We start from the raw sequence: 14,061 nt of genomic DNA, 5'->3' as shown, positions 1-14,061 counted from the left end.
AACGACGACGACGACGCGAGGTGGCTCTTTTCTTATTTCCATCAGCTGTATCGCGTGTATGAGGACGCTAAATGACGGTTGGAGTTCTGCTAGCTGCTGCTACTTGCTAGGTCCCTTGGCTAGGTGGTCGTTCCGATGTGCGAATTTGCTTTTGAAGGTTTGGGTCGGTTGTGTTGGTAGGTTTCCGGTTGTTTATGGCCTGGCCTGGAAAACGGATTTGTGTATCAAGGTATTGGGCGCCAGGGAACACGGTGTAATATGTCTCGCGTTTGAACGTGGAAACGCAACGGTCGAGGTTTTCTTCGAGCTGACGACGGGTGCCATCGTTGAGGTTTCGCTCCCGACGTTTTAGACAACTTTGAGACTTTGTGGCAGATGGTTTGAAGTTAGTTTCGGTGCCTTGACTTAGCGGATCCGATAGAAGAATAAGAGTGCTGTGGGACTTAGTTGGATTTCTTGAAATAAGGAATACTTTGGCTGATAAAGGACATCTTTGTGGCCCTTCCACCCTCAAGGAAATCTCCCACCCTTTCATCACTGCCTTTGAAGTCTTCCGAGGTATTAGGATAAAATCTACGAATGCGGTTCAAAGGAAACTGTAGTGAATAACGTACACAGCAAAAAAAAATGTAACGATGGACGATGTAATTTCTGGGGATTACGGATTTCTGTTGCAATAATACATCTAAATGATGTACACAACTCGAATACGTCGTGAAGTGTAATATCACAACCTTCTATGTGATATCGCATCAAGTAGTCAATGTTTTCCTTTGTTGACGTTCAAATTTGATTTCATTTCAAAAATTAAGAAACGGATTACGGACCTCAGCTGTATTTGTTTGGCTTGTAAGTACTACCAAAATTAATCAAAAATATAAGCAAACCCACAGCTTGAAAAATAATTTCATAATTTTTCATTTTTTAGGGAATTTGGCCCATATGGATCAGCGGTACGAAACATATTCTTTGTCTCCAAACAGCCGGGTACATCAAGACAATGTAAAATTAGGTACCTTTTGCGACTCAAGTTATGTGCAGGTATTTGATGTAATATCACACTACTTTTTTTGCTGTGTACAATAAAGATGCCGAAACTACCACGAATATGTTCCATTGACTACGAGTTAGTTGGGTGGAAAATACGAAAACTGATGGGCGGCATATGAAAGGAAAAAAGGAAATCACCGCACATTATACCACCTGGCTACGAGCTGGACGATTGAGGTGGTCGTAGTCTTGGTCTCCTCGACTTGGTCAGTTTCTTAGTCGTGGTCGTGGTCTAGAAAGGAGTTCAAGTAGAGCGAAAGTGTGTTAATTAGATGTTCTGGCCTGCCATGAAAATTCTCCACTGGCTATTTCGGTTTCGATTGTGCTAGAGTAAGGTCGTGGTTTCCTCGCGCTGTTCCGAGATATTCCAGATGCAACCGTCCCGTTTGATATCATCAGTAGTTTAGCGAATAAAAAATTGATTTTTCAAGTTTTGCACACACGAGTAAAGTGAAACAACATCACAGCTTAGCTGAAACAATCTGCACTCCTAAATCACTTTCGCAACCAAGATTATCACCAGCCCCAGATAGTTAGTGAATCGAAATTACTAAACTTTCAAGGATACCACATCGACTTTTCCCCTGGACGGAATCGATTTTCCCGTGGAAGTAAAAAAAAGCTTAATCCCAGCCCAGTGCTTCCCACAGAGAGAAGAAAAAAGTGAAATTACAATTCGCTCGAGTAGTGGAAATTTGCAGTGCGCGAAGTGGAAAAAATCGAACAAGTGCGAAGTGGAGCACCGCACCAAATGGAAGCCGTGAAGATTAAAGATGTGGATAATGTCGACAGAAGTGCCCAGCAAGTGGTCCGTGACTCTTGGCTGTGAGTCGGGCTATGGTGAAATTCGTGTGGAGCAAAATGTGCGGAAAATTGTGAATTGGTAGAAGCAATTACTTGTCGTCGTTCATCACATACATTGGAGTACAGAAAGAGAGATCTACTAGTGTATTGCCGCGATCATGGATAAGTCGAAGAAGCCTCCGGGAACGACCGGAGGAGCAGGAGCTGCCGGTGGGGCGGCTCCAGGAGCTGGTGGCAAAGGGCCGATGGCTTCAAAACCCGGGCCCGGTGGCAAAGGACCTCCCAAAAAGCCCAGTGATAGTGACGCACCGGGAGCCAGCGCCAAAGCAGAGGGAGATTCCGCCGGAGGAGGGCCAGCATCCGGTGGTGGTGGTGCCTCCTCCAAGGAAGAAGCTTCAGCTGCCAACAACGGTGGCGATAAGAAGGCCCAACCGGATAAGGCAGAATCTGAGCAACCATCGCAGCCGAAGCCTGGCAGTGCCGGGGCAACGGTCCGCGACGGTGCCCAGAAGGTACTTAATCTGGCTCTGAAGAGCGAGTGGGCTCCCGTTGAAGCTGTGCTGAAAGGCTTGGAGAAGGCGGTAGCCGCCGGTGGAGACGATGCTAACTTGACCCCGCTCGCCGGGGTGCTGGATCAGGTGAGTTCCGGCAAGATTCAATTCTGTGTAGTTAGGAGCATCTGATTAAATGATGAATATTTGAGTTAGTTAAACCAGAGAGGTTTAAACTGTGGAAAATTCCATTGAAAATCACTCCAAATCTAAAAATCATTCATGTAGAAACAAACCAGCCAAAGGCTGAAAATCTCTTTAAAATGTAATAAATAAAAATAATTCAAAACTATGAATATTTAAATATACACAAAACTTATCAGCGGCTGCATCGCAGACTAGTAAACGTGTTTTGTTTTAAACTTAAACGATTGCCCTTTCACGACACTTGACGATCTAGAGCAGGGGTTTTCAGATCATTTGCTCGGCGGAGCACTTTTCAAAACCAAAAATTTTGGCGGAGCACCTACGTTTTTGAAAAAATGAAAAACACGAGTTTTGAAAACTTGATAGAATTTACGTTTAAATCAGATTTGCCTTGCCATCGTAGTCAATAAAATCGGTGATGAATGGCTACTCTTTGAATAGCCTTGTTTTCATTAACAAAATATTTGTCATCAAAAATTAATGATTTCAATATAACAAATACGCTTTCTTCGATTTTTCAAGCTGTAACAAGTTTGATTGAATTTGTGTCAGTTGTAGCCTGACGTCTGGATCCGCGTTTAGTCGGGATTGGTATTCCGTCTTCGTTGCGATATATGTGGAAAATCCAGACTCACATAGATAAGTTGTGGAAAACGGCAGAAGAATTAGTTTTGATTTATCGGACAAAATTTGGATACGAATCTTTCCTGAACCTTTGTATCCGATGTCATATCTATCAAGCATTCATATTCTTGCGATGTTAATGATTTTGGTTTCTTTAAAATAAAAATAGACTGTTCCACGCATACAAATTGACATAAAAATAGGCTGTTCGATTTTTTAAATTTTTTATGATATTTTTCGGGGATTTTTGCTGGAATCTGTTCAACACATCTTGCGGCAAGACATGTTAATTGTAAGTAAAGTTTACACCAAGGAGTACAAAAATAAATTTATCAACGAAAAGTTTGGTGATTGTCATAATACTTGAAAATTTTCGAATGATTACTTCAAGGTTATTCTTGAATGCTGAATGCTTCTTAAATTCGGAAAGCTTTCCAGGCTGCGCTTTTTGAACGATTCTGCCCAAAATTTGATTCTTCTCTTGAAAGCCATGATTTTGTCGTTTTAATCGAAGATTGTAATTCCTTTACCTTGCATTGAAAGTCTGAAGTCATTCTTAATTCAAACAGGCGAGACAACGTTTTTCTACGAGATAACCAGCAATTCGGTATGAAGTAGTAGCGTGGAATGTTGGCTAACCATTTCTTCGCACAACGCCTTGAATAATCCTGAATTTTTCGGTCGAGCCTTAATAAAAATGATTATTTTTATGCTTTCGTCCAAGACTTCCTTCAAAGACGATGATAGTTTCTTCATAGCGAGTGCATGTCAATAAAGGATGTAATGACTACTACCGCAACTTTTGGTCTTTTCTTTGATCTTGGCAACAACTTTAGCAGTATTTCCAACTATAGCATTCGCACCGTCCATACATACATCAATGAAATTTCTTCATAGAATATTGTTGTTAGTAACATAATCATCAATTATTTAGCTTGAAAATTTCAGCCCCCGACTTGGAAGTTGGCAACGGTTTGCAAAGGAACAAATCTTCTTCGATACATTCAGACCTTGATAGCGAACAAATATTATCAGAATTGCTAGTCCCGCTACTTCTGTTGATTCGTCAAGCTACATGTCGAATTTTGAATTTCTCAATCGCTTTCATCATCTTCAGCCATGTCATAAATTCGCCGAGAAACCGTGTTGTCAGACATGGGAATCGAATTTACCAATTCCACTGTTTTATTACCAACGATATGATACGGACGACTTCTTGAATACAAGATTTGATTAAGTTTTCAGCAATAGTATGCACTTCTCCAGCTTTTCCAATCGGTAGCTCGCCAAGTACGGTGCAAGAACAGCCTTTTCATTGAGTGTTTTGCACACTCAATCCTGCAATTCAACGTTGTTCGATCAAAGCAGTGCATTTTTACAATCCACCATTCTTTGCCAACATCTTTGCAGGGATTCAGCCGCCAGTAAAAACAAAGTAAACAAAATTTATTCGTTCGTACTATATGCCCTGTGAATTTTTTTCTCATGTTTCGATAAAAATGAAACGATAAAAATATCAGAGTTTTTCAAAGTTCGTTTATGATCTTCGTTGCGTACGTCGCGGAGCACTTTCAAAAGCTTCGCGGAGCACCAAGTGCTGACTGTGGAAGACAGTCAGGTCACATTAGTCAAACGATTTAAAAACGTTTAAAAATAATTCACCGAATCACATTCACATCATAATATAAAATATATTTTCACAGTAACTTCAACTATGCGTAATAGGAAGTGGCTTCCGTAAAAAAAAATGAATGCACTCCCATACATGATCAATGTGAAAATGTGAAACACAACACTAATTAAAAAAGCTTTCTTGCATTTTTTTTTATCAAAAATAATATAATGACTTCATGAGGTGAATTCTCTAACTTTCAAAGCGGTGCACACAGGAGTATTTCATCCGAAAAAAATACTTATGCCAGTGTTCATAGGATTCTTGAATAGTACCATGTACCGGTCATTTTTTGACATCTGATTTGTTTATAAGCCGTGGCAGTTGTCGAAACTTAAGTGTTTTAATGAGATAGAATTTTGCTTCAAATCGTCCAATAGACACGCTAAATTGAATCTATGATTAAAACTTGAATAAATGACTAACAAAAATTTTAAATGGGGAACTTCAATAAAGAAATGTACAATAACTTTAACTATAAGTGATAAAAAATCAATGATTATAGAAACAGTATTCGGTGCTTTGAAAATCTATATATTTTACTAGCTGGCCCGGTGTGCTTTGCTACACCTTCCAAAAATATTCAAATCAAATTGATCTCTAGATTTATTTTTCAAGATCTGGAACTTTTTCTCCGTTTTTAAAAGCTTCGTAGAGTTTAAAATGATATCAAAATGCACGTTTCTATGATTTGGATTTCCAGCCCTTTTCCTCTTCCGATGCAAGAATTGCTCACGAACTACTATAAAATCCTTTTTAGTATCTAAATGACGTAACATTTGCCTTCATTTGTCTGATAAATTCTCAAATTATGCCAAATATAATATGAATAAAAAATTCATCTTTCCTACTACACCCAAAAATAAGAAAGGGTTTCAAATTATTCGCACGCAAACAACCTCCCTTCCTTTTGCTCGATAAATTCTCGATTTATGCTAATAAACTTGTAAGAAAGCCCTTGATAAGTGTTGAAGCTATACAACGCAATTTATATGGAACACCCTTTGTCCATCCCTTCTTCATACTGCAATGCTGACAGGTTTGTAACAATCATAGAAACATATCTTGTACCCAAATACCTTCCCATGTTAAAATCATGTTAATATTTTTTTCGCAATATACTAAACTTGTGGGTAATACCTACACATTACAACTCGAAGTGATTCCGAACAGCATTTGTCATGGTATCAAATCTGGAGACTTTTTATACTGCAAATTACTATATTTTTATTTGTTCAAGCGAATTTAATTCATATAGATAAGCTGTAATGTAACCAATGTAACCCAATTAATGGAGGAAAATAGTGGTTTTTAAAGAGAAAAAAATATGTTTAATTTTTGTTATTCGACTGAATCACAGCAATTTTCTCTCTTTTGTGCTGAGGGTCCTTTTAAAGATTTTTCAAGATTTAAACTAACTGACCTTATCTGTTCATTAACAATCGATTGAAAAGTAGATTTTCAAAAATTGAAGTTCCCAAAAGAATAGTTCATGCTTCGACGGTGGTATGAATATTTTCAAAAAAAAAATCATGTAAACATCACACAAAACCTTAAAATGATTTTTGCGCCGAGAAGGGCAACAGTTATCAATGTTTTATTCGCTTCTATTTTTTAATTTCAGTCTTAATTTTCATTTGTTGCATAACTTAGTCAATTCTCAACAAACCCTTCTTCAAAGTAAAATATGTAAAAATGTAAACAAAACGATATTTCTAAGTTAACATTTGTCCCGTTTTTTGAACACTATTTTAAACACAATTTTGTTCTGAGCTTAATTATAGATGCGTAATACAGTGTAAAGGCTTTGAAATAAATTTAATCCGCGTTCCTGTTTGTTTTATCCTATTTCACTAATATATCTGCAGTTTTTCTGCAGTATAAGTTGATTTTTGGTACTCCTCTTTTATTGAATGCTGTTTTAAGCAAAAGACCTTCATTTACAAAGACATTTCATAATTTTGAATATCCACTTCAGATTCAACACACGGGATACTCCTTTCTGACCTTTCTCACATAATGCTGAATCATTTTGGAGAAGAAATTCTTTAAAAGAAGATGTTTCATGGCTAAAAGCCGCGATTGAACTTTTTCCACCGTGTAAAATGACAGGAGTAAATATTATTTTCAACACTTTCAGGTTATATTAAAAATTTATCAACAAAATACTTCTTCCTCGGAAATGTCAGTCTGAAAAAAAAATCAACCAAAAGTCTTTTCTATGTAGCCAAAAAATGTTAAACAAAAATCTCTTTTCATGTTAAGTACTATGCTGCCCCAAATTTGTATGGAAAATTTGAAACCTGTGAAATGTTATACGCTGCAGGCTAGAATTGATCCTAGGCCAAGTACAAGATCTCATGCCAAATTTGGTCCCGATCGGATCACCGGAAAGGGTCGCTCAACGAGTCTGAAGTTTGTATGGGAATTAGAACCATTTTGTTCAGGAGAAACATGAAAACTCAGTTTTTCATCAATTACTTTGGTTCCCTTCGGCCGATTTCTTTAGAAAACGGTTTTTCTTAAAGCCTCAGTTATGGAAAATATTTCAATCGAAGACTGCATTTCGATTCAGTTTTACAAACAGAAATCTTCCATCTCAAGTCTAAGTTGTTCAAGTAGGCCTACTGTTGGGAATCCTACACATTGAATCCTGATAGTAATAGTTACGCTCAAATGAGCATAAAAACTTCTTTTTTGGCTCACTTCTATTGACATTTACACTATAAAGATAATAATTGGCCACTTTGAGTTGTATATTGTTCAAAAGGTGGTACTTTTCTGATTGTTATATGATTTTAATCGCCGTAATTTTTATGACTATAATTTTAATGGCATGTGCGGCGGAATGAAAACTAGAGAGAATTTATTTTATAGTCAATTTTTGAACCGTATTTTCTTGTTGTATTTTGACACTTGGCCAAAAAAGTAAGAACGCGGAATAGATAAAATGTGAAACGCGAAAAATCGACAATTAGCAACTATTCGCAGCGAATCTGAAAAAATGGCAACGTCGCTAGAACTGTTCTCGCATAAGGAAAGCTCAGTAGGCCCATGGGTTGTTACGTTTTTGCTCGTTTGAAGTGTGCGTAAAAACACGCTCTCAAACCACTGGGCTCGCTATACATGGGAATTCTCTTTCTGAGTTTCTCATGTATAGTTAGCTAGTGCAGAGCAAAGGCGGGAGCAATTCATGGGAGCTTTTCATCAACATGCCCCCTAGCCTAAAATTTCAACACCTATCAAGCTTTCTCCTATTGGCGCACTAATGCCTGTCTATCTACCTTTATTTCAAACTAGCTTATTTTACCCGGCCTTGCTCGGGTTCACAAAAAATATAAATCAAAATGAGTCGTTTGATTTTTCGAAATGTTGGAAGCTTTATATTCATCATTTTAGGAAATTTGGGTCATGTTTGGCCACGTATGTTTTGTAAGTCTTTTGAAAGATTTTATTAAGATTATTCACTGTGTTTATCGATTTAATATTTTTTTTTGAAGAAGCATATAGTTTTGAGGATTATCAATATTTTCATTTCAAAATAATTTTCTTTCCCTTTCCCTATCACGAAAAACTTTTTTTGTAACCCACCTTTTTTCTAAGTAGCTCGAATAGATTTGGCCTTTAATTTTTTAAATGCAAATGATAAAATAATTTTCTATCTTTCCCATCCGCCATTCGATGAAAATCTCTTTTGGAGATTATCCCACTTTTCAAGATGGATGATTTACTTGTACAATGGTATATTTAAGTTTTATTCACTCAAAAATTTCCCGAAAACACTTCCGAACCTTGTTGAACTATGTTTAAGACTCATTTTGCATGTTTTTAATTGTATGTGTGCTTTTTTCGCATTTTAATTGAACACTGTTTTATGATTAGTTTTTCTTAAATGTAGAAGGTTTTACTAAAAGTTTCTTGAAGTTATCAAAAATAAATGATCTCTAAACCGAAATTACCATTCAAATGTTATGGAAATGTTCTTATTTGAGTTCTATTTAAGTTTTATTTATCCTCGGACACAATCATTCTATTAATTATTTTGAAGAGTGATCAATGTTAAAATTCTTTGATATCATTAGTTTGAACTCGCATTACCAAACGATTTTTTTTCCAAATTGGATGGTAGAATTGAACACATTGGCCAAAAATAAATCAAAAGTTAAAATTGGTCAATGAAATAAATAAAGTTTCTACTCCCCCGTTTAAATTTCCCGGCGGCTATCAAAGCATTGAAATTGCAGCCTTCAACGTATAACACTGAATCTTATTAATTTTTCTTTCTTTATAAGGAATCCTAAAAATATGAAAATGGTTGGTTTTTAAAAGCTGGGATCTATGAAAACGCTGTTCATTAGTTTTTCAGCCTCCAGTCCAAATAGTTATTCACTGTTCACTTTTCAGTTCACTGTGTATCCTTGTAGACTCTCAAAGCCCTTCGGGCGGCGGTAGGGAACACTTGAAAACCACTGAAATTCTAGTCAATATATTCCTAAAAGGGTAATTTTATTTTTCAATCCTTAATTAAGGCTCATTATTGCAATCAAATACCTCGTACCAGTACCACGTGCTTAGAACAGTAGAAGGAAAAAAAACCCGCCAAAAACTTCGCTATGAATTTTTAAATCGCTAGCAGGCTTTGATTTGCTATCCAGTACACGTGAACTCTGGATGGTCGTTTCTAATGCCCAGCCCATGGAGATGGTGAAAACAACCCCGCCAAAGGAAACGAAAATCGGCTGGCAAAATGGGTGCCATGACTTTTGATTCGCGGGAATAAAAACGAAAGTTGTATGGGAGGGTCCCTTTTCTTAGGTGGGAGAGGCTCAAAACTATTACTAAAACCTTACCCTGGTCCAACTACATCTCTGTACCAAATTACAGGCTGATCGGTTAAGCGGTGTGGATTTGTATAAGGTGCATACAAACAAACAAACATATATAGTCCAACTCATCTTTATATATTAGATTTCTATAAAATAAATTCTCTCTAGTTTTCATTCCGCCGCACATGCCATTAAAATTATAGTCATAGTCATGTAAAATATGTAACCGAACTCATCCAGTTGAAAATGACTATTTTTGTTAAGTATTTTCAAAATATATCATTTAAACTTCAAAATTTGTAAATAGTATATTCAGCAAAAGTGTACAACTTTGCTGTCTTCGAAACTCTCTAGAACATATTTTACATGAAAAATCACTCGCAAAAAAATTATGTTGAAAAAAACTAAAAATTGGTGATATTTTTCTGAAAACTATCATAACTTTGAAACGAGTATTGATAACGTAGTAACTTCTTTGACAAATTGGCTAGAACTGGTACAAGATTAAAACTTTTCTCAGACACTACCCAAGCAACCAAAAGTCGCGTTTTTACTTAAAGATGGAACTCCGAAGTTCACATTTGGCTGAAAAAATGTTTTACGGAAACTTCAGGTGACTCTTGTCGCGTAAAAGTTACTCAGAAACTTCCATCACCCTTTGAAAGGTTAAACTATCGAACACGGAACTTCTTAGCGCTTTTAATGGAACTTCTTCCAAGAAGGTCGATAACGTTCGCGTAACATTCTAAAACGCACCATTAAGATATTTGAAGGTGTTTTAAAGAACCTATATGGGAATTCTAAGCAACATGTCAAAAATCTCTGTCAATTTCTTGTATTTGTTATTTGTTTTGTTTATATCTGTACTGATATTTAATTCAAGATTTTTTCGAATTTTTCTTATAAATGTTAAGATATTCGAATAAATTTTTGAGGATGCGAATTTTTGTTATTGTTCATTTTGTGTACCGAAAGTCCTTTAAACGAAATAAGGTACAATCTATTGACCAACCCATTCAATCATCTCAAATGACATTAAGTTTAAATACAAATTATTACAGTGGCAATGAACAATTGCTGGATTGGTCGAGAGGCTGGTGAGTTTCATTGCAACCAAGAGAGCAGCGGTTCAATTCTCTAGGCATAAGCAGCTTTTGCAATCAAAACAATATAATAAAAACCAATGAGATAGACCATGATAGACCGGCAACCTAGCAATTTGACATCTGGTTGTAATGCAGAGCAATCTGTCAATCGGATTTTTTTTTCGGCGCGTAGAAGTTTCTTGACATTCTCTTAGAAGCTGAATAGCGTTCTCTACAGCCACCCAAACGAACTTGAAAGTAGCTTTAAGAACTTAAATTTTGGGCTGATTAGCATTCTCTTCAGACACAAACGAGAGCTGATTAAGTTTCTATGGAAACTTTTAAAGGGAATTCTGGTTGCTTGGATACAGCTCTAAAATGGATATTAAGAAAGTTATTTTTTTCTAACTGACTGATAGGTGAATTAATCAATTTGTCAAAAAAAGAATTTTTTAGCCCTTGTAATGTTGGTCATTTGTCTCGAAGACACTATAGGTCTAAAACGCATAGTTTTGGCAAAAAATAGGTTTGATCGTCTTTTTCATATATTACCCCTGTGTGCGGCGGCTAGCTTCTCTAGCAAGTTGAGCCAGCTTGCCCTGTTGGCGAGGATTAAAACGTTCCAAGTTCCAAGTTCCAATTTGTGTCCATGTTTTCATGCTAAAAGGCGTCGCCAAAGTTCCAGGTCGATTGGAATAGGCTGTGGTCGTCGATGACGGTTGAGTTTTTTTTTGGCAGAAAAATTTTGAAGACTCTCAAACCATCCATTAAAAAGTTCAATTTGTGCCGTAAATTTTTTAAGACTGCGGTGTCGGAAATGGGATAAGCGAGGAATGGAAATCAAAACAAAACAAAAATCGACGGTAAAACGGGAAAATTGGATATTCGAAAAGTATTCGCATTTCTGCAAATATTCGAAATGTGTATCATTATAAATCCTGATCAAAAGATAAGCATCAGACTTTAATATGTAAAAACCATCTGGAACAATCCCTCACACAATAGACAATCAGAGAAGTCAATCGTAGGTCCAATTAATGCTTTTAACAATTGTGGTTTTTTTATGATTCAGATTTTTTCCTAGTTGATGGCTTCCCGATCAGGAGAGCATATCATAATAATAACTCATACGTATCTCACCAAGATATTTACATCTGATTCAGTTATTATTCAGTATTTTAAATTTTCGATTTTAAGTTTCTCCAATATGAATTATATCTAATTCTGATTGACAGACTTGAATGAAGTTGAGCTCATTTTCAATAAAAAAGATTTTTTTCGGATTGTACTAAAATAAAATGATTATATCATATTTTGATATACGTGCAACTTTTTCTGAAACACGGACATCGAAGTCAACGGCCCAAACCGTGCATCAATGAGTTTCGCTGAACGGATCCATAAAATTGAATCCAATTTTTGGGAAACCAAAAATGGAGCATGGTTTAAGCATTTAATGTGGTTTATTGACATTCCACTAAAAAATTTTCTCGAAGCACTCATATCTTGATAAATTATAATTTTGATAGGTTTTGTTCTGTCCAATATAAAACTATGCTATCTGAATGAGATATAATCTTGAAAGGAGCATATTTAAAATTGATATAATTTAGCTATGATCGCAAAGATTTTTTGATATAATTTGAGATATTTTAACATCCTACGAGTACTGAATTATAACTCATTTGGATAGGAAAAAATTAGTATCAAAATATCTCATCTTGATATAAGGTACACCGGGGCAAGTGCAAACGGTTTTCACAATAGTTCAACTTTCACATGTCCTAGAAAAATACGTAAATCTTCAAAAATTATCAATTATCTTTCGTTGCATCATAAAAATGGTTCTCAACATATTCCCGTTGAAAGTGAAAAATTAAAAAATGTTGGTAAAAAGTAACGGCACTTTTGTGAAAAAATTTCTAAATTTGCACTTGCCCCGTTTATGGGGGCAAGTGCAAACGCAATGCTTTTCCCAAACTTATTCAAAGATGCGTCAGTGTATCGTTACTAAAACGAATTTAATACATGTTCCGGTATGTTTTATCAACTTTTTTTTTGATGTATTTGCTGTTTTTCTGCAATATTAATTACTTTTTGGAACCTCAGTTTTGATGACTGTTGTTTGAAGCAAAAGACCTCATTTGCCAAGGCATTACGGAATTTTCAATATCCGCTGCAGATACAACACTTTGGATACCCTTTCTGACCACTCTAATATAATGCTGAACCATTTTTGAGATGATTTTTTTTTAAATGTCTGATGTTACATGGCTTAAAGGTGTGTTTACACTTACCCCGGTAGTGTCGTTTGCACTTGCCCCGCAGTGTGGGTTGACAGGAGTGAATATTATTTTCACAATTTTCAGGGTATACTGAAAATTTATCATAAATTTTCTGCTTTCGCTTGAATATCAGTCCCAAACACTCACCTTTCAACGAAAAATCGGATTTGAATGCCCTTTTTTGTAGCCAAAAAAAGCAAAACAAAAACACACTTTTCATGTCTAGTACGTACTTGAATTCGTGTGTAATCAAACAGTGCCGTGTTTTTAGTGAATAATTGAAAGAAAGTTTAGTTTATCTATGTCAGATTGTTGGTTTGGACAACAACAACAACTTCTAGAAGAAGACATATTTTTTAATTTTTTTGTAACAGAGGAAAGTTGATCGTTTGCACTTGCCCCGGTGTACCTTAATTTAGTTTTTCCCTTCTGATCGGGCTTGAGCGTATTATTGTTCATAAACATAACTTTTTATAAATAACACACAAATATTTTAATGGAAAATTTTCAATACACATTGTCATAGTATTATTTTCACTAAGAATTAGGTGAATTTGTGAGTGCTCACATAAAAAAATGTAGGCTAAATATAAAGTTAATTTTTTTTTGCATTTATGCAATAATGGTCCAATGATGCAAGTTGTTGTATTCGTGTATCTTACTTTCATATCTCTTATTCTTCTACACGTATATAAAAAACATAGTTTAGTGAACGTAATTTAAAATTAGTTTAAGTATGTTCATTGACACGTGCGGCGAGATGAAACGCTAGGTAGAAGAATTTGAAATGTCATGAAGAATAGACAAATAGGCAAGCATCAGATGAGCTTCGTAGGATAAAGTTTGGACAGGTGTTGAAACTGTAAGTCTAGGGCATTTTTTATTGGAAAGCATGAAAGTGTGGTGGTACGCCTTTGCCGCACAACAGACTACTCTGTATAGGAAGCGTGATTGACTTTTGATCAACAACTTTTGGTGCTACGTTTTTGCCTGATTGTGTATGCACAGTACAGGAGA

The 14,061-nt window shown here is 35.9% G+C and overlaps 1 protein-coding gene across 3 annotated transcripts in view; it reads left to right on the top strand.

Moving 5' to 3' along the window:
* Positions 1 to 747: 747 nt before the first annotated feature.
* LOC129748982 (serine/threonine-protein phosphatase 6 regulatory ankyrin repeat subunit B) overlaps positions 748 to 14,061 on the top strand; it is a 205,757-nt gene continuing 192,443 nt past the window's right edge. Inside the window, exons 1-2 of one of the 3 annotated variants that reach the window (XM_055743795.1) lie at positions 748 to 849; positions 929 to 2,492. In XM_055743795.1, the coding sequence (XP_055599770.1) occupies positions 2,013 to 2,492 (480 nt within the window). In that variant the 5' untranslated portion in view covers positions 748 to 849; positions 929 to 2,012. The remainder of the gene's footprint in view (positions 850 to 928; positions 2,493 to 14,061) is intronic. The other 2 variants (XM_055743794.1, XM_055743796.1) reach the window with 2 other exon arrangements.

The sequence above is a fragment of the Uranotaenia lowii genome, chromosome 2 (genome assembly GCF_029784155.1).
Source record: "Uranotaenia lowii strain MFRU-FL chromosome 2, ASM2978415v1, whole genome shotgun sequence".
Lineage (NCBI taxonomy): Eukaryota > Metazoa > Arthropoda > Insecta > Diptera > Culicidae > Uranotaenia > Uranotaenia lowii.
The sequence above is the reverse complement of the archived record's forward strand: the minus strand, read 5'-3'. Positions and strand labels throughout refer to the sequence as shown.